The 21,525-nt window shown below is 36.3% G+C and overlaps 1 protein-coding gene across 4 annotated transcripts in view; it reads left to right on the top strand.

Annotated features, from left to right (window-relative positions):
- The window catches only part of LOC124171938 (trithorax group protein osa), a 92,102-nt gene that overhangs the window by 17,248 nt on the left and 53,329 nt on the right, over positions 1-21,525 (top strand). Inside the window, exons 1-6 of one of the 4 annotated variants that reach the window (XM_046551382.1) lie at positions 5,024-5,265; positions 5,379-5,517; positions 5,594-5,875; positions 6,973-7,251; positions 13,618-13,801; positions 16,180-16,249. In XM_046551382.1, the coding sequence (XP_046407338.1) occupies positions 5,778-5,875; positions 6,973-7,251; positions 13,618-13,801; positions 16,180-16,249 (631 nt within the window). In that variant the 5' untranslated portion in view covers positions 5,024-5,265; positions 5,379-5,517; positions 5,594-5,777. Of the gene's footprint in view, positions 1-5,023; positions 5,266-5,338; positions 5,876-6,972; positions 7,252-13,617; positions 13,802-16,179; positions 16,250-21,525 lie in introns of those variants that run through there. The other 3 variants (XM_046551383.1, XM_046551381.1, XM_046551384.1) reach the window with 3 other exon arrangements.

Raw genomic sequence — 21,525 nt, 5'->3', positions numbered from 1 at the left:
CCGTTGCAATCTCATCATTATTCCTCTCCCCTCCAGTTCTATTCCTTCTCAGCGTTTACTCTTGAAGGTCGGCGTGCGTTCTGCTTCACACCACCTCATCCATTGTTGGTATACTACCGGCAAACGAAGATAATGTCATTTTCGTGAAAATTTCCTTATAAACTCCTCTGGCTGTACTTCATTGACCGTCGCGGTAGAACGGACGCGTCGTATTGGCTATTTCTTTGGGAATGCGTTTGTTCACTAATTTCCTGTTGCTGTTGATAGCAATTGTCATTGAATGGGAGAGAGGTACCGTCTTTATCATCAATGGTCAGCAATCCTAAAATTGGTTTTACGCAGCTCCCCATTCAACGCTCCTATCGGGTTATCTGTTCACGTTAAGTATTTCTTCTCTTTAACATTCTTTTTTACCTGTTCCATATATTTCATTCGAGGTCTTCCTTTTCCGTCATTGCCATCTACTTGCCCCTCGACGATTGTCTTCATCAGGCCATCATGCCTAAAGGTATGGCTGATCATTTTGCTCCGCCTTCTTATCAAGGCTTTCTCGAGACTTTTCTTCCATTCTTCATACGTCATTCTCATTACTTACTCGGTCAATCCATTTGATCCTCATCATTTTTTTTTAGCACCACATTTCGAAAGTCTTCACTCTTGATTCATCCGCTGCTGTCATCTATGCCTCACTTCTATCGAGAAGCATATCCCAAATGTAAGTTTTGATCAATTATTTCCTTACTTCCAAGCTTTAAAAGAGACCCGCATTTTTCCTTATTATGGTCTGTCGCCTACTTTCGAAGCTATTCGAAAAATCGGCCGTAATCCTCACGCAAGTAAGGTGATGGCGTTCAGAATTCCTGCTGCTCCCTCCATCGCTCTATTTAAAATCCCATTCCTCTCAATATATGGTCAGTACGGTTTCCTCTCATCTTCCAAATAACATTCAGAAGTACTCTTTCCTCTTAAACTATCCCCAGCACCTCATAATTTTTCACTGTATCCACTCATCTCTCTTTCTTCATCCATATCCGCTCCCTCCTCTCAAATATTTATTCTGTTTTTCACTATTTTTCCCAATGGCCACGTTTCACTCCCATACAACATTCTACTCAACGTTTCGCCAATCTCTTCCTCAGTTGTAGATCCATGCCACTGCATAAAACACAGGTACCTAGATGAACAAAAAACATCCTCTCCCATTAAGAAAAATTGGATGCTGACCCAGTGAACTTCTGCTATTATTTTTTTCTCGGGCTTCCCAGCGCGTTAGGCTCTCCATTTCTGTCGACGTTTCACTGGAAAATTATTATCAAGAAAAGCAATTGAAAATTATCCATTGCTAATCTTTATCTAATTTAAGCATCACTCTATCAGTCTTCCATGATGTGTAGCCTAAATTCGATATTAACATCGAAGGGATTCCCTCAACTACTTCGATGCTTAACTTACTCCATGCCTCCCATACTTATGCATGAATAAGGAATAAAAATTTGAAAAAATACTTAACTTACCGCAAGTTCGGCTTCAAATAGGCAAAATTTGAAGTGAAGTCACACACAGGCTGACATTTTTGGTGTTATGTGGGTTGCCTACAACAGAAATCTATTGACAATTCTCACGCCACACAGAACCAAAGAATTCTTTGAATAAGCTTTAAATTTAATCAATAATCTTTAAAATTTTACTCATTATTGGTTTTTACCGAAAAGGGCTGAGTGATACTGATTACTTCCCCAAATGTGTTTGTGTCCAAATTCCGCCTGAATTTTCGGAAAATTTTGAATTTTATGTCTCGGGCGGCAGTGAATCATGTTATCGGATGTTGAAAGAATTTCGGATCTGAGACCCTAATACGGATACGCATTATTTATTCATAGTGATATTTTTAAAGCCATTTGTCGCCTCGCCCAACTGACCCTTTACCTGTGGCGAATCCAGGATCAGGTATAAGGGGAGAAGGGGAGGCAATATCTGCTAGTATGCCATATAACCAGTTGGGGATTCGAAATGTCTTCTCCATTGTAGAATATACTAAAAATTTTCGTCTCAGAGGGGGTTGTACCCCTCCCTCGATCCGCCGCTTTTCCACGCTCCAGCTCCACTTTGCATCTATATCTATACATATTTTATTGGCTTCTCCCTATTAACGTTGTCAGACACTTTTTCAAAATCTAAAAATCAAGCAATTAAGTCCTGATTGTATTCCCATTTCCTGTAAGAAAATACAAGTTCTTGTCCCCTCAAAGTCGTTTGTGGTTTCGTTTCCCTTCCATCAAACCGAAAAAGATCTACGCCAATCAAATTATTTTTCTTTCAACTACCTACGTATTCTTTTCCACGACACTCATATCATATATCGTGTGAGAAATCAAAATAATTTCTCGCTAGCCTATGCAGTTCGATCCCTTCTTATTTTACGGATTTTGTTGGAGGCTATCTTCAAGAAGTCGTTATGTCGAGCTCCTTTTTTTGGTGACGGGATGCGATCGCGCCTGGCAGGACACGTACTTGAGGAACATTCGTCAAATTCAGTTAGTTGGATTCGGCCCTTCGGCTTTGCCTCTCCCCACCTCTCACCCTTCTTTATAATAACTTCAGGTGATGGATCGATCGTAGTACGGGAGGCCAAGATCAATGTAAAGTTAGATTAACTCATTTTAAACGAGTACATCCCTCGATCCCTTGTATTTTATATTTAATATAAACGATAATGATTGTAAATGACGGTGTATCAATGTACGCCGCGGCTGTACCCTCGCGCATGGGTCTTTAAACTAGTAAAACTGCTAAACTAGACTTAATTTTTTCCTTATTCCAGGGGGGCTGCCCCCCTAATTTGCGCCCCTGCCCCTTTTTATGTATTACCCAAACGTACTTTTACTCCATCTGGATCTCTTCATGCTCGATTCCTCTTTTCTCTTCCTTGTCCCCTATTGTCGGATTCGTATGTCCTCTTCGCTATCATTTGCCCTTAACTCCCCAATTGCGGTTGAACCTTGGCACTCAGCGCACCCACTGCTCCCGTTTTTTTTCTTTTACGTCACCGTTTCGTCGCTTCTTCTCTCCAGCTTTCTGGGTCCCTCTTTGTTTCCTTGCGAAGTTTGTCACACGCTTCCCTGATCCACTCCTGTCTACTTTGGTTTTCATCGTGCCTTATTTTCTGCTCTCCTTAGTGTACGGAGCGATTCTCTCCATGTCTTCTTAATACTCCTTCATGTTTGATTACGTCCGATTGGTATTTCTGGGTCACATATTTTTTTTATATTCATGCTGTTCCTCTTTTCCTTAACAGTTTCGACTTTCATATTATATTTTCAAGTAATATCAACTAGACAATGGTGTTTTTAAATCCCTGCGCTAGCCCTCTAAAGTTCCACCAGTCCGCTATGCTTCAGTTCCAAGTCGTAGGTGTACAATAATTACTCATGGTTAGCAGTGTATTTTTCCTAGTACCGAAGCTCTTAATGGATTGGAATTTTTTCAACAAGAGCATCAATAGCATAAATTTATGCAACTGCTTGGCTTTAAAACCTTTTCGTACTTCTTATTGAATTGTATGTACTTCTGTTATCAGTTTATCTTTCTATACGAAATTCTCATGGTTATAATTTCATCCTTTTTCGCGATAGTAATATTGTATCTTCTTTGCCTTGAAATAATGGATCTTTTGTATTTACTTTAGGATCACGTTATCGTCTTTTTTGTCGGTAATATTTTTTTTTTGCTTTCTATTTTACCTCAGTTAAGTCATCTCGTCTGTAGTCGCTTTCTTAATGGACCGGGTGCTGTACTGCGGGCTTTTAGGACAAGTTTTTGGATGAGTATCTTCAGTCCGTTTTACGGTGATATTGATGGTAAAGTGGGGTTCCCATTGCCATTCTTCAGGTTTATTTCGTAACCCTAACAAGCGTCCTGCAGAAGTGGACTATTTAATTAATTCAGACCGAATTTCAAACTTTTCAGTTGACTTAGGTGGTAAAAAGTATTGGTAGTCCATCATACCCATCCTACACCATCATTACCAATTTATTGCAATATTACGTTCGGGTTTTCTTCAGTAATTGAAGAGAAAATATTAGAAAAGAAGTGGCTAAGAGATTTAGCCGAAAAGCAAAAGATTTTTGGTGGACTTGGTTTGAGAGATATTGCTAATGGTGAAGGCGTTGACTATAACATATTTTCGGGGGTGGAGGGCTATCGAAGGGAGGAGGCATATTAGGGCGTTGATTTGCGAAGGGTTCACCTCAGCCGCTACCCCTAAAATTCGGAGTTTGGGGTATCGCAGGCCGTGACCTGACCCTTTTCCCCTATGAGATGCTTACCAACAACTTTTCGTCGAATAAAAGTAAGCGTTCGCATCAGTTATTTCCAACATTGGCCGTTCATCGAGCTAGTAAGACATCTAAGGGTATTTATGCTACCTCGTTGGGTTTTGATTCCAGTAGGTCTGGAGACATGGATTAATCAGCGAAAATATTCGTTAACTGGGAACAGAATGATTTGTAATTCGCGGAAATGGGAACCGCATCTTTGGTACTCTTACACGAAACACTTTACACAGCCCTGGGAATGCTGAAGTTCCATAGGTTACGACAGCGAAATTGGCAGGTTTATCAGCTGGATGCCAGGCTGGCTATAGTAAACAACTCGCTGTCCTTGGGCTCGGCATCCCCATGAAACGTCCCGGGCTGCCACCGAGAATGGCTGTTCTGCATCCACAGTCACGAGCTGGCTTAATTATAGTGGGTGGCTCACAGGGCACCGACATTGACCGGTTGCATTGAATGATCAGGACCGTGCGCCTTATTATTGTTTGACTACGCAGCCGCAGAAATGGAAACGGAGCGCATGACTTGTGTAGTCAGTCACATCAGCACTATACATTTAGCCGAAGTTTATATGATATTCTCAAACGCAATTGAAAAAGCTGTTTGAAATTTCTCAGCAGGTAGACACTTAGAAAGCAATATTTCATTAACACTAAATCAAGCTTACATCAATAAAGACCTTCATTTGGCGACCGGCCGGAAAATCCTTAATCCTCTAATCGCGCAATCCGCGCCTGTGAATTCCGGATTTTCTCACGGGCTCGTAATCGCAAAAAGCCTAATTTTAATCGTTGAGAGTGTTTTCAGGTGCATAAAAACATTGAGGAATGTTTTCATACATGTCTCCGCGAAGCTACATTTTATCCCTCATATTTATTATTGCATCGAGAGACTGCTGTTTTTCTTCTGCTGTGGTGACAACCTGTTTATAAGGGTGAATATACAACGTAAAACTTCGTGTTTCTAATTTTGTTTATGTTTACGTATTTTAGACTTCAATTGTTTTTTCCTTATATGGCTAACACTATCCCCCCACTCCATTTCAAGTCCCACCCACTTATCGAGCGAAGGAGGGCTGGCTTCCAGCTGATTAGAGAAACATTCTGGGTGCAGTGGAACCACGTTTCACGCGACATGGTATTTTAGGCAGTGTTTGTCCGAAGAAATTTGAAAGGGTAGACGGAAGGTGTGTGAATTTCTGCAAGAATATTCGAAGATAGCTTAAAAATGGAGTCAGAGAGTGCATGTTATTGATTTTTCAGATACCTTACGGTTAACCAATCGCAGAGAAGCTCGCGCTTTTTAAAGGGTGAGGTTTCGATGCTCGTTTGGTTAGCCATATTTAAATGGCCAGCCATTAGTTGGGAGATCTAGCGAAACCGTCGCGCACGAGACGCCTAAAACAAAGTTTAAGCAAGTGAATACGTGTGAACAAAGTTATTTTCAATGCAGGTTGCTACCCTTTTCAGAGAAACTGCTACGCTCCTCGGAGCTACGATGGAAGCGCAAGACGCGACTGGAACAGAAGCACAAGGCTTGAAGTTGTGAGTAAACTAGGGCCTCTTATTTGTAAACTTTGCTTTACATATGTGGCAGCGTAAGAAATGACTTCGATTTGATTGTGTTTGTTATTATCTTTGATTTAGTATTGTTATTTTTGTTTCCCTCAGTTATCCTCCCATTAATAGATGTGTGTTACGATTGTAGACATAGCGTAGAAAATCGTTACTTGTCACAACATGGAGTTTTAGTTAAGAGCAGGATTATTGTTGGTTTCTCTATTCAAATCATTTTATGTTGTCGACATTAACTTTATTTGTGCAAGATATGATAGATTTACGTACTTATTCTTAGTCCTATGTTTGTTGTTTATGTTGTTTATTATATGTTATCATTATTTTATTTACCGTATAAAATGGAATACTCATTTTTGTTACTCACAATATTATTCGTTTATGAATATTTTAGAAGGTAAATACTCTATGTGCCAATCCTGTGTTTTTGCGTTTGTGATTGAGAAAGAAGTCGTCACTGTCAATTGAATTACTACCAAGTTATTGATCAAATATCGCTATTTAGAAAACTGTTTCAAACGAAAAGTTATTTTTTACCAAAATTAGCGATTAGCTAACAGTTACTTTATTTTGTGCTCTTAATTGTTAATCGACATTGTCATATTCTCCATTGTTGTTATGATAATACTATTTACGCCTCCATCATTTGTCTCTTGCATTATTATTCATTGTTGGCTGCACAACTGATGCACGCCTGGTAGTTGAGAGGATAATAGCTAAGCTATTGTTGATCTCACTACGAGTGTTGCATCTATTTGTGTGAGGGTTTGACTTTTGCTTGGCATACATTTCATTTCACTGTTTGTTCCTCATTGGGAGTTCCTCTTTAATGTACTTTCTTAGGAAAACAAATTGACTCCTATTCAAGAAAAGTTTTTGTCAGTGACTTCTATTCCGTTTTGGCTACATACATGCAGTAGTTTGTGCTGCTGTGATATCAAAATTGTGGTGACTTATTTCATCCAAATTCTTTGCTGGCCAAATCTTAAACTCATTTTTCCCGTGGAGCCTTTTTGAGCTCATACTAAGGCCTGCATGACTGTTCATTCATGCTGCCATTCAAACAGGTCAGCTTTTCCTGAAAGTGCAATGAAGCAGGAACCCTACTATGATGATGGATATGAGACAAGTGGTGACCTTGAACTGAGGGGTCAAGGTGAAGGCCAAAAGCTAATAAGTCAAATCCCAGTTAGCATTGGTGCAAAGCCTGAAACAACTGATGACCCCTACAGCTTTGTGGATGATGACCCAACACCACCACCTCAGCCAAGGGGTCCTGCTGCCATCCTTCAGCCTGTACCAAAGAAGAGAGGCCGGAAGAAAAAGATCAAGCCGGAAGAAGTGGGGTGAGAAAAATGTTTGCCCTCTTTATTATACGCAGCCTTAACATACTACAGGATTTGCATTGTTCAATCATCCTCGAGATATATTGAAAAAAACTACCTTCTGGCCTTGCTTTAACATTTTCTATTTTGGGTTCTTCATTCTTGCTTACATGCATATAAACACATTTTGAGTTGAGAAAACTTTCTACAATATTATATTTTGAAGCTACAATTACATATTTAAAATATATGGCCCATAAAGTTAACTGTAATCTGAACAACTTAAATTGTGAAGGCTAAAATGAAAGTGTTTACTTCTATCGTAATAAGTTGATGTTTATTTTGTTCTCTTGCAATGCATTGGGAGGGTCTTTTTTGGTAAATGGCATATGGTTGACCTTTTAATAGTGGAAGTTAGTTAACCTTGTAATTAATTACCTTCAATATTTGTCCACCAACACCGGCATCATTCTCCTGGCAATCGAAATAACATCAGCAATAATAGGTGATTGTGAAGAAGGCTTCATTTTTTTAAATTTCTTTAATCACAGTTGAAGAAGGAGCCATGTTAATTTGAAAAGCAAACAGGTTTTTGTGTGACACTCTTTGTATTGTGGCCAAGATTATCAAATATCATTAATTTCTAGTATTTTGAATAAAACACAAGTATTCTCTGTGTCCATAAAGAAGAGAGGTACATGATTGTTGTCATTAGCAGAATGTAAAAAATTTAGTTGCTTGATTTCAGTGGTGAAGCAGATTTTTTTGTTCGAATTGACTTGGATGCATGTCTCAGAACTACATATGAATTTTAATACATTAGTTATTAAATTGTTTTATGTCTACAATTTATCATTTTTACTGACAGCCAATGTATGAAATGCAATAAAGTTCTTTTTTGGTCATTTTTTTATACCTATTCATGCTTATACATTCTGGAATTTTCTTTGTAACATTAAATACTGTAAGAAGGTGTTTCAGTGGGGTTTCAAGTGAATCAAGTCAAGTGTGGAAACCAGTTGTAATGGTCACAGAAAAGTTATTTCAAGGCACAGTGCCTTTTCTTCAAATGTGCGCATAGAGTGCAAAATGTTTCAACAGTGAAGAGAACACCAGATAAAGTTCCATTATGTTGCTGTTTTTACCCTTAACACGTTTTTAAGTGTTACAGTTTGCTAGCATATCATCTATATGACTGGCTGCATTTTTCTTTCAATACTCATTCCAATGTTTCCATAAGACTGCGTTTTAATCTTCATGAAGACTGCCGACAGTTATTAGTTGACGCTGATAAGTTAGAGTGGTCGATAAAAAAATGCTCATAAGCATGTGGAATGGAAATTTAGTTCTTTAGCTGTAGCTAATCACAAAACTGCTATGATACCCAAGAGTGTTTTTTGTATGACCATATTTGGGAGTGTTTGATGTTAAGACATTTTTCATAGTTAAGAAGTATTAATCTATGAATCACAAAGCATGTGTCTACATGTTACCAATCATCCAGATGAATCTATGTTGGCCCAATGCTTGACTTTTGAGTTACTAGCTATGAAGTACCAACAGCGAACTTGTACAGAAAGAGAATAGAAAAATATAGGTGTATACAGCTTCAAATCACCAATGAGAATTTATTCACCTTTATTTTACAGCTTGAAAAGTGGGTTCTGGATCATATCTGTGATGATATCACTGGCTTGTCTAAAAGGTAGCAAATTTCTCATTACAACTTAGCATCATGATATTTTCCCAGTGAATGCAATGAGAGTACCTTTAGTGATGAAAAACATAGAGATTGCTGCCAATTTTTGTCTTAATGAAATAATAGAGTAGAATAATATTAACTTCTGCAATACATACATTTCTGTGAAATCTCATTACCTCATGGAATAGGAGTAAAATAAAGGAATGAGAGAAATAAGCATGCAGGAATACTGTTTTGTAGTTTGGTTATTAATTTTTGTACCCTGAAAAAACCTCTGTGTATGCATGTAAATTTACTCAAATTTGGAAATTCCCTGTCAATGGAATTTGAATTCACGCTGAAATTAGCCAAAGATCAGTTAAATTGTATAATTTGGTGGTTAAGTTTTCTTTCTATCCAATCCTGCTTTCTTTTAGTAAATGTGAAAGAAATCTAACCTCAGTGTGAGGCTTATTAAAATGACATCTAAGTTTGGTATGTATGAACTACAATATCACCACCTAAATATGTTCACATAAAAAGGCTCTTTCACTGGCATTTGTAGATTTTATGTTAAACGGGTATTCATGATGGTCACTTCAGTGTTCAGGGTTAAAGTGACATTTTCCTATACCAGTCCTTTTATTTTCCCTAAGTTCTTTACTTTATGTGTGTGTATTGTTGCTGAAGAGAGGCAACAAGATGTGTCCATGCCAGAACCATAAATTGATCTCAAACACCTGAAAAGCTGCTCTCATAATACCAGAAATGCTCCATGCTATTAAAGGGAAAGCGCTGTGATTCTATATTCAATCCTGTGAATTTGTGTATTGGACAGATAATAGAAGAACAATGAAAATTGATGAGAATGATAACATCTCTGTTTTTCATGCTATAGCCAACAATTTTGACCCTGAAAATAGTGGGTCTTGATACTACAAAGGGAAAACTGCAATTATTTATCCCATATTACTTCAGTACAATTGCAGAAAAACATTGTATTAGTTGAATTAGCTGATATATTTAGTGTTTTTGTTGGTTGGGGCAGTGGTTTCTCTGAGGCTACCAAAATATTTTGTAGCATATAAATGTCTGTACTGTTTCAATTCTATCAAACGTATAACGGAAGTTTTGGTGATACATGACTACTTGTTAAATGTTGGTGGAGAAATTAAAATATAAACTGCTATACCTGTATAAGTTCAACAGATTCAGGCTTCAATTGGTGAAAGTTAAACATGTTTAAATAAATAAAAGATCATAGAATTTTTCCACAAAATTTTTTACTGCGTACAACGAGTTTCGGCTCACTGAGCCATCATCTGGTGCACGTATTGTACCATATGATGGCTCAGTGAGCCAAAATGCATTGTACGCAGTAAAATATTTTGCAGAAAAGTGCTACAATCCTTTATTTATTTAAATATGCTATACCTGTATTACATTCAACAATGCAGACACAGTTGTAGGTGGTACAAAACTGTCACACCAACACATGACATCCCTTTTACTTGATAATAGCCAGGGCCTTCCCAAGAATTGTATTCCAATGCCCTCCCTTGGGTCACATAATAGAGAAAAAACGTGTTCCAGCATAGTGCCAACATCAGATGAATAGCTTTTATTTGTAGTGCTTGTGAAAAGAATGCCATTGAAGTAAATTAAATTCAGTGTTATGGCCTGACACACTACAGATTTGAGATGTCTGCAGTCACAATTTAGTTTCATTGATCAATCAAAACTAATTTTGGATAATATTATAGGAAGATAACGTTGTAATGGTAAAAACATCATGGTGAAAGATGTGAAGCATGGTAGTTCTGTTAATCAAAAATTTAGTGTGACAGTAGTATTCTTACCTATTCAGTCAAATTCTAGGGGTCTTGTGGGGACTTCTGTCCATTATGCTTTAAGATGAATGCATGTGAAAGTTGAAATGTTCTAAAGTCAAGCAATTGTGTTAATTTTTGGGCTAAATGCACAGTGTGTATCTGTATTCCTTATTTCCATGGCTGTCATAGGAAACTATGTTACCGGTCCAAATGGCTGATAATATCCTCGTTTGGGGTACGAATGTGCATTTAGCAGTGATTATGTTCGGCAATACATTCATAAAATGTAAAGTCGAAAAAATTACATTGAAGTATGTAATTAATTAACTATAAATTATGCCAACAAATTGTAATTGAAGTATTCATTAAAATATTTATTGTGGACAGAAGGACGGTAAATTTTTCATCATGATTTTGACATAGCAAACTAATTTCGCATTCAGAATGAAAATCTGTTGATTTAGAACTACAAGCCATAGAAGAACTATATTTTTGGACTCTTTGAGCAAACTGATAGCCTTTGATTGAGTTATCCTAATTCTCAGGGAAGAATAGACTTTTTCGATGCCAATGCAAAACCTGGCCAAATTTTCACCTTCAGCCATTACTGCACGTATGACTCATGACGGCTGATGATATTTGCATTTTGGCTTAATTTCAATCATCCTTCTTATTGTAGCAAAGAATTCCTCTGATGAGCTCACTCAATGAAAGATAACTTTTGTTCCATCGCAATGAATTTTTTTAATGATGCTAGTTTTTGTTGGACTCCCATCTCACTGCTATTGCCATCTCACATTATATCGTTGAAATTTAGCAAATATAAAACTTATCAATAAATTGGGCAATGTTAACACGTAAAATGACAGTAATGTGTGCTTAAAAATTCCTTGTGCACCAACAAGACAGCTCCATGAATTAGTTGAATTGTGAATTATCATGTCATGGGAAATTCAAAAATCCCTTTAAAAATTTGATAGACAGGGCCTTTTTATGCCTTCAAATGTAAAGTTTACTGTATTTATAATTTGAGGAAAAGGTGTCATTTAGGAATGTGCAAAAGAGAACATTGTTCTCAAGTGGAGGACTGCATGTGTACCTGGAAGGTAGAATGGCACTCATTGATTTGTGTGTGTTATTTATCCTTTAATTCTTATCTTTCAGTAATTTCATTGGTAGATAAAGCTATCTCTTATCTTCATTTGAACTTCATTATTTTTATGGAGTATTTTGCGTGTAGCTTTCATTTTCTGTCATTGGATTAACCATTCCTTCTATTATTCTCCTATCACTTACTCTGAAAGTCCTCTTAAACACTCCCTAACTGTGCACTCCCCAATTTCATTTATTCTCTCCTTCATATCCTCCCACCCATAATAACTGGTAGATTCAATGGAGATAGGGTGAAACATGTAGGGAAAGCATTTCACAGAAAACATAGTAAAAATTCCTAGGAAATTATTATATAGGTATCCCTCACTTTATGTCATAGATGTGTTTCTAAAAAGTGTCTTGCTGAGTGAATTTTGTGTCAAGTGAGAGGTGTATATCAGGCAGTATAATTTACACTCTGTCTGCTGTAGGCTGAAATTTTTGGGAGCAATTTTACATTAATGGGTATTAATACAGTCGATATGGCACAGTGATTGAAAATCCAATTGATTACTATCTTTTGTAGAGTCAGTATAACCCAAAATAACCTCATGGTTATATTATGGTAAATCATCTTCTTTGCTTTTCCCATGCTTATAAAGAGGTGACACGAGAGTTGTGGCAAGTGCCTTAGTTGAGATAAAGCTGGAAGATTGCTTGAACAAATATAGAGCAATCTTGAGACCCACTATAGCGAAAACTGTGTTTAGTGAGGGATGCCTGTAAATCAACTTCCATCTCTTTCAATTATATATTTGTACTTTTCTCACCATTAAGAAAGTTGATAGGAGCACTGTTGAGCTGGCTGTCTACTTGTATTCCAAAATTATTGAAATGGCTCCCATCTTTCTTAGAAACTGTGTCTTGCCCTCCTTGGAGGATACTCAGAGAACAGTTTTTATGCCAATTTTACCTTGTACTTGACATCTTTTCATCTCAATATTGGCAACCCGAACTTTTTTTGGCAGAAAAAATCTTTTAGCTTTGAATTTTGTCGCAGACTTCCTCTTGGAAAATTTTGCTTGTTGCCTTATTTCAATGCTGTTTTCAGTTTTAGGGCATCACTCATCTGCAGGGGGTATCATCGGGCAAAAGATGCCATCAGCACTTAAGTTCTTACTACATCAATTAATTTTTTCTTAGTTTGAACCTTTTCAAAACTGTACCTTCACTTAATGTTTGCTGTTTCCTTCCACACTTAGTTGCACTGAATGTTGTATAAGATGGTATAGGGTTCCTGTCATATTTCTAATAATGCTTCGACTGAGGCCTTCTTTCTTTGGGTAAAATAATTCTTGTATGATACAGAACTGCTTATCAAACCTCTGTGATTTTAGAAAAATGTTCTCTTTGTGATTCCACAATATTTTCATTATATTAGCCACAAATTACTTTGAGCATGCATAGTTTCTTGATAGAATTATCCATTCCTGAAGAATTCGAACAGTTTTAGGGCCTTGTTAACAGGAGTTAGGGGGAGATCTAAGGGAATTCATGAAGGGTGCAAGGGCTTTAAAAGTACCTTGAAAGGAATGGGACTCAAAAATATTGAAAAACTGTTTGAGAAATATAAATATGGCCATTAGTTTTGCTGATGCTACTTTTTCTAATGTGATGTAATTTGGTTTGGGATGTTATAAAACCCTTTCAGAGTAGTGTCCCTGCTCACATATTTCAACGTATTATCCATGTAATTATTAAGAAGAAATTTTTCTCTTCTAGGATGGAGAACTCAGAAAATTTAATCAATGGTGACCCAATGAAGAAAAAGAAAGCTAAGGATGAGAAGATGCCATCCAACTTAAAAGAAAGGAAGAAGCATGATAGATTCAATGGGATGCCAGAAGAAGAGGTCTCGAAGAGGACTTTGCCTGATCACCTTGCTCAGAATTTGGATATTGTGATTGTAAGAAATTTATTTTTAGTTCAGCATCTATCTCATCAAATGACTCCACAGTTATATTTTAGTAATGAAAACTATCAGCATTTTCAGCTATTTTCTTTGTGAAGATATTTGTAATTCCATATGCATATGGTGCAGTGTTTGAGCTTCTCCGCTTCCATTAACAATAAAATTATTCATAAAGAATATAAGGAATAAAGGTGATTAATGAAGTGTTACTGTCATTTGGGGGCTCTAATAGGATTTTACTTACCAGAGAGAGCCTTTGAAATGCCTCTATTGTCGGAATATTTGTGCTTGTGGGTATGATCAAGTTAATTAACATGCTGAAGTAATGAATGCAATTTTACTAAGGGGATGGAGCTTGGATCCTAAAAGCATGGTCTTCCCTCAGTATAGTCAGTTTTGTTCTGGTATCTCAGCCATAAAAAGGTGGTAAGGTTTTCTGCTCAGATTATTTAGGGATTACTTTAATGTCTCTTTTAGTTGTATCAAGGGTTTGAAGTAGTTGGCAATAATAAGGCAGTATTCTTCTTATTATCTGTGAGTATATTTTAGTTCACAGTGAATAGAAAATCAAGAACAAAAATTAATCAAAATTAGTGTACATGAATGAATAAAATGGTAGAATTTAGATGGATCTAATTTTTCCTTAAGACGCTCCTACTAATAAATCTATTTCTTATTATCAATGTGACAATCTTGGAAAACTTCTGCATTAAGCTTTTGTATTTTCTCGTGCCGTTTCTACAAGTTCAGTGAAATTTTGGCATAGGTTTGTTTCTGTGTGTCTCCTAATGATACATTGTGGATTAGGGCTAAAAATAATCCCATAGGAAAGTCAATGGGTTTTTATTTTTAGAATGTGTGTTCATCCATATTTCAGTACATGTGGCAGGATGATACAAGGTCACTGCCTCTCTACAGTTAGGTTCTCATTGTTCGCACCACTGATGGAAAACCTTCTAATATTGAGTAATATTAAATTGGAGAGCTTTGCAACACCATATGTTTTGGTATTTGAATATCTCAGGTCAATTGACAAATCATCAAAATTTCATGATAGTGGAGGTCTTGCTTTAGGCCGTGAAGAGTATGAAGTGTTTAAATCTTTTCATTACTTTGGCTGTGGTTATGGTAGTGTGAGTGCTATGTATGACGATCCCTTATGAAAGAAAGTTGTGAAGTTGCTGCAAGAGGAATATTTGAATTTTAAACTGTTTATTTAACTTGTATCCGTCAATTTTTGATCAGTAGCTAAACCAGTGCTGATAATTGAAGTTAAAATGTTTGATATGCCTAATTCCTTGGGGTGATTGCAAAATCTCCTGTTAAGTCTTTATTTTAGCTTTTGTACATCAGAAAAATTGGATAATAACTTTTTAATTCTACCTGTGCATAATTTAATGAGCTGTTGGTGTTAAATTTTAGTATGGAGAAACTACCTAACCCTGACTATTTTCTCTATATTTTTGGTCTTCCTTGGGAGTCCTCATGCAACAGACCCATTCTTTCCCTCAATGAGCCATATTCCGTAAATGATTTGAATAATGGGAATGAGAACTATAAAAGTCACCAACTCATGAAAAGAGGGCTGCAACTTGTACATTTTATTTTTCATTTATACCTAATAGAGAATGAATGAATGAGGAGAACTTGTTTTTTTCATCTGAACTTATTGTATTTCCCATTTGTCTACTGAATTTTGCTGATGAATTGCAATTTTAAGTCTGATTGAACGACCACAACGGGATAGCAATATAATCCAATGTTCCTCTGATGAATGCATACATTAGTGACTTGTTGTCAACCAGGTTTGCTGTAGAAACAAATTCATCAGTTTGGTTGTCATTCATATGATTTGTGCCTCCATGCCTTACAAAATGCTAGCTGATTTCGTATGGTAACTCTTAATGTATTGTTATTAACTCTGTACTCAGTAGGTCATCCCACTCGCTCCTCCTGCATTGCACATTGTCAATGTTCATGGCAGGAGGAAGCCAAGCTACCAATGTTGTTTATCCCAAGATTTCATTTACAGGGCAACTAAATTTTGACACACTAGTTTCAATGTTTTCTCATTGTGTGGAAATATTACATAGCTATACATACCATGTGCAGTATAAATTGTGGTACTATTTTAAATGAGGGAAAAGAGAAAACAAATGTCTTGAAAACTTACCTATTTCATATATTTTATGTGTATTAATTAATTAGCACTAGCAGCCATTATTCAGAGGACGTTATTTTAGGCACCTGTCTGTCTACAGAATCCATTATAAAGCATCAAAATCTTAATTTGAATATAATGAATCTGCCAAATCTTTTGTCTGAATTGCTTTCATTTGTAATTCATCTTATAAAATTTATTATTTCCGCAGATTGGAATCAACCCTGGTTTGTTTGCTGCGTACAAAGGTCATCATTATGCTGGTCCAGGAAATCATTTCTGTAAGTTTGCTTTTCTGTAAATTCTAATATAAATTGTATTATCTTATCTCTTGTTTTTTTAGGAGGAAAGGGATGATTCAGATGTAGTCTGTAATATTATTTTTTAGAATTTGAAATTTTCTTCTTGATGTGCGGAAAACTTCTTGTTAGGATAAGTTTTCATACTTACGACACTTTTTATGGGCCGGGGTCGTTTTTGATCTTACTCTGTATAGAAAAAAAATTAGTGCCATTGCCAAGGCTTGCCTATAATCGGTCAGCAATATGAAACTTATGTTAAAAATAAAGGTTGAGCATTCATAGTAGTGCCCCAATGACAAACCAATGTTATTTTTATTCTTTTTTTATTTGATGTTTTAGCCAAAGCTCGAAATGCTTCTTTTTAGTTTCTAATGGGTGGATTTGATGGGATTCGTTGGTATTTGTATTATTTGGATACATAATCTCTCACATAATACATAATAACTCAAATCTTGATTCTTTTCTACTGGCAGTCAGTATTGCAATGTTAAATTTAGCTGGTCTTCGTGGGCAATATTGTCAAGTTAAATATAAAATCTTGATCAAGGAAAGACTAATATTTTACTATTTTACGATGAAAATTGCCTTCATTCTTTTGAAATTTCCAAGGTCTTACCTAGAGATCTGTAAATTAATATTTGCATCATGAAGATATAGCAGTTAGCAGAGGTATTTCCCAGTGTTATTGTAAGAAACTTAACCCTCTAACATAATAAGGAGTTTCATTTCAGTCTATCAAGTGCTAAAACTTTGCTCTTTTAGTTAATTTGGAATGGGTGGTCTCTTTTAAAATGTGTCCTGTAATTTTCACTAAGTTGGTTTAAAAAAATTCCCATCTTATATTCATTCAGCACCATGGTATGTTTTCAAACAGTTCTATCTTGAATTTTTATCCTTTGCCAGGATGGTCTGTTTGAAACATTTCAATACTTGTCATATTCATTGCTTTTGAATTTCATATGGTAAAAACTTGAGATCTTTGTGTTATTTGGTATTTCCGGAAGCTCTTTAAGTTATAAATATTGGGGTTTACGTTTTTCCTGTTTCGTGGTTAATTTTTCATGCAGGCATTTTTTAATAAGCACCATAATAAATCTGAAGTAAAGGTGGGGTGATTTTTAATAACTTCCTCTAAGAATTGGTCTATCTTGTTTAGGATGCTCATGTGTAAATGACTCATTCTACTAATAACTACATGGTAGGCATTCCTTAACAAGGTATACCATAGTGAACTGGTGTGCTGTTTTTGTATGAGAAATTAGGAGATAATAAGCATGCCAAAGAAATTTTGGGAATTTGCTCAGTGTGAGCTCTACAATAAAGTCAGTGGAGACCTCCATTAATTTTTTTATTCACTGTGACCTCAATCTAACACCTTTGCAAACTGTTATATTGTATCAATTTGAGTTAGATAGCCGTTTGTGGGAAACTACCAACCTTCTTTCCAGTTTTCACCTGAGTCTGTTTTTTTAATATCAAGCCTTTCCTTTGTCATCACTGCACTTCATCTTCTGGGTAAAATTCATCGCAGAAAACTTGATCAAATTAGTATTGCCCATGCATTTACAGTTTCTTTTTTGTGTAAATCATGAATTACAACAATTTCGTTCATCTGAATAAGGTTTTTTGTTATTTTTTAATTTATCCAAATATTTTCAGCAATTCGACTAAGACATTATTACAATACATATCCGTTGATCAGTAGTGATAGGGATTTTATGATGGAAAAAATATGAATCCTCCAAAAGGTACATTAAACATCTGCAAATAAAATGTTTGGGGCATTACTTTCTCTTTTCCTTTGCCTTCTGAAGGCTTAGTGAAGAGCACCGGAAACATTTTCTCTGTCACAGTAATTAATCTTATTGCTAATGTAAAAATAGGTAATGGCTGGTGTGTATTGTCTCTCTATTCTCTCTTTAAGCTTTAATAAACAGCAGTTTTATGAAAAGTAATTTTGCTAGGGAGCCTAGTTTTCTACCTTTCATTTTATTTGTATTTGTAGTAGGTGCGGGCTGAGTTGCCTATTATCATGATATATTCAATATTTTATCCTTATTGAAATGTATTCGAACTATCCATTTTGGCTTACAAGTATTGAGGGTGCACTAAAGCCATACGTTTTGCATGATTATGTAAAGTAAATTATAAACAGTTGCTTTCTCAGGCTGGGATCCAGTCCGAAATCATCATAAATGGGTATCTGTGTATGAATCCAAGTTCAAGTGAGCTCAAAGTAAATTCTGTCCTGTTGTATCTCCTCGTGCTATTTTTAGGTTTTATCTTATCATTTAATGCATATGCAAGTAAAATAATATTGTACATAGTTAAAAATCAGTTTTTTCCACAAATGATTGTTATCACTTTCAAACAATTTTTTCTTTGAGTCTTTCTTGAATTTGTGTAAGGCATATTTCCATGGGCGGATCCAGGATTTTTTCTGGGTGGCTTAAGGGTCTGACAAGTCTTCTAATATCTGAGATTAAACGCAAAATACAACAATTACTGTAGAAAATATCCTCTTTATTTTAATATGAAAGGTACTAATATTAAATTAAATGATTGAGGCTCCGTAATGCACAAAATAAAACAAATTGTAATGATAACTGTATTAAAAATGTTGTCAATTTTTAGCATCGGGGTGGGGGGGCATGTGCCCCCCTCCAATTCTGCCTATGCATATTTCCAATGAAGTCTTGTAGGTAAAAATAGCTTCTTGCGATGAACTCTTTAAACCTCAAAGAACAAAACATTTCAGTTAGACTCAACCAGGATGGTGACCTATTTTGTTTGAAAAATGTTCAAGTAAAAAATATTCATTTTTGCAAACCACCGTAGATATATCAATGGTGCCAAATTTACTTTCTTCTGCAGTGATTTATATTATGGCTCTTATTTACTATTTACTAATGAAATTTTAACGGCACCTCAAGATAAAAAATCAGCTTGGTGGTGGTGTGATTTTAGGTGGTTTAGTAAGGCATGCAAAAATTCCCCATTCTAAGGTTGAATACAGTTGAACATTCTCCCCATAGCCTTTGATGTGACGTACTGAATTTGAAATAGTCCATCATTTATAACAGGCCGTGGAAAGGTACGGAATCATGTTATCAGTGCGGACTACTGAAAAGAAACTGGATAAAGCTTTAAATTTGCCTGTGCTATATTTTTGGGCTGTCAAAGGAACGGAGGTGAAATTCACATCAATAGCCTCAGAAAAATATTTCCCTTGTAGTGGGAATTAAAACATAGACCCATGAATTTTTTCCACCAATTGCTACACTATCCAGGCTCTTGAAGCTGCATGGCAATTGTACTGAGGTTCATGGAGCTAATTGTTCAGCCTTGGTGATCCATCCAAGATTGCTAAATTAGGGATAACTGACTTCTAAGATGTCATAGGCAGTTGAGAACCTCATGCTTACGCTGAAGCTTGATGGTGAAATTCAATAAACTTGTAGCACCATGAGCCTCAGTGAATATTGCCATAAGAATGAAAGATCCTGGTTAAAGTAGTTGTCTGCGTAGTGGTATGGAAAAAACTAATGTCTGTGATTCGATTCGGGGTACAACAGGAAATTTCCAGGGCAATTCATGTGAATTTCATGTCTGTTCACATGGTGCAGCAACTCAAAATTTTCGGCATGTAATAAGTAATACTCTATCATCATTTCACTAGTAGAGTGAAGTGTAAATTTTTGCTCGCTAACTTTGAAAACTTAATCTGAATTCTATGGTCACATTTCTGTTAACATCTGGAGTGCTGAGCTCTGGCAGTCACCATCCACCTTGTGAAATTCAGTGGATGCAGGACATCAATTATCACTGTCTTTCTCTTCTCTGGGCCATTTCTGATCTATGCTGCCTCAGTTGGCATCAAACAGTGGGGGTTGCCTATGCTCAGGAGCGTTGTTTCAGTGATTTTACTGAATGCTATATTCCTTAGTGCCAATATCACTCATGATTTAAGTTGTTGCATGTAATGTAATTTTTATGAAATAGAATCAATAAAAATATGCCATAGAGTACCTTTAGTGTCCTAATACACAGTAAAATTATTCGGTTGTTCAAAGGAAAACTTAGTTTGACAGTAGTTCATTTTTTATACTGCATTAGTTCTCCTTAATTTAATGCAAAAGTTTTTTCCATCTAATTAAGTTTCTATGACAAAAGTTATGAATGGTTAGAGATTTCATTATGCAAGTAATTCTCTTCATAATTGAATAAAAATATTGTCTAATTTCTGGTGGATTATACCTGTATGAGATGTAGATTCCCAGCCCATTTTGCAAATTTGATTTTGTGTTTGCAACCATGCTTGATGTGCAGCCAATTTCCATTGGGTCACTGAACATTACAGTTAATTACTCTGTTTTAAAAATATCCTGTTGTAACAAAAAAAATCCCAAATTGTCATTGATAGGGACATACAAAAGTCGCAAATGCGATAATGTGAATTTTAACGCAAATTTCGGGGTTTTACCACGAACACGTGAATTTCGCGTTAATCGCCATTTTATCCAATTCAAGGGCAATTTTCACCGATTCAAATGCGATTTTCATCATTTTTTTCTGCTCATGCTTCTCCCACGAAATTGTTTTTCCAGGCGTATATTTAAGCTACATTGTTCTGATAAAACCAAGATTTTGATAGCTTTATTAGCTAATTTTCAATAATATGAGGTAGAATAATGGTACTGTGCAATAGAAATTGATGATCATAAATGAGAAATCACAGAGTAATGTTTTCACCTTTAGTATATTTTAAGCGGCAGACACAACAACTTTTCGCTGGCCGCCGTGATATCCAGAGAGGTGTCTCGTTTGAAATCGGCCTGAATTTCACGGCGCGGTGCCATGAATTCCAGCCGGCGAAAAGGTATCTTGTCTGAAAGTAGGGTCAAGGTAGCACTGTGTATTTCACACCGGTGCACCGCCGGGCCAGATTGAAATGGGCGCCTTGGTGACTGTCGACAATGCCTTGCCGTCAACTGTGCAATTTGACTCATTTGAAGACATCCATTGAGACCAATGGTTATTTGAAAACACAGGGCCATGCTGTTGACGACGGCTGGAGCAAAGCCGGCTCATCTGATAATGGCGAAAAGCGGCGGTGCACCATCTATGCCATGAAACACACACGGTGCTACATTAAGGCAGCTTTTAGCTGAAATGAATTTTTGCTGGTTGCCGCTTCCAGCACAATGTGGTGAAATTCAGGCCACTTTCCAATGAGATGACTCTCTGGATTTCAT

This window comes from Ischnura elegans, chromosome X, assembly GCF_921293095.1.
Source record: "Ischnura elegans chromosome X, ioIscEleg1.1, whole genome shotgun sequence".
NCBI lineage: Eukaryota > Metazoa > Arthropoda > Insecta > Odonata > Coenagrionidae > Ischnura > Ischnura elegans.
Note: the sequence above shows the minus strand (reverse complement) of the source record. Positions and strands in the feature narration are given on the sequence as shown.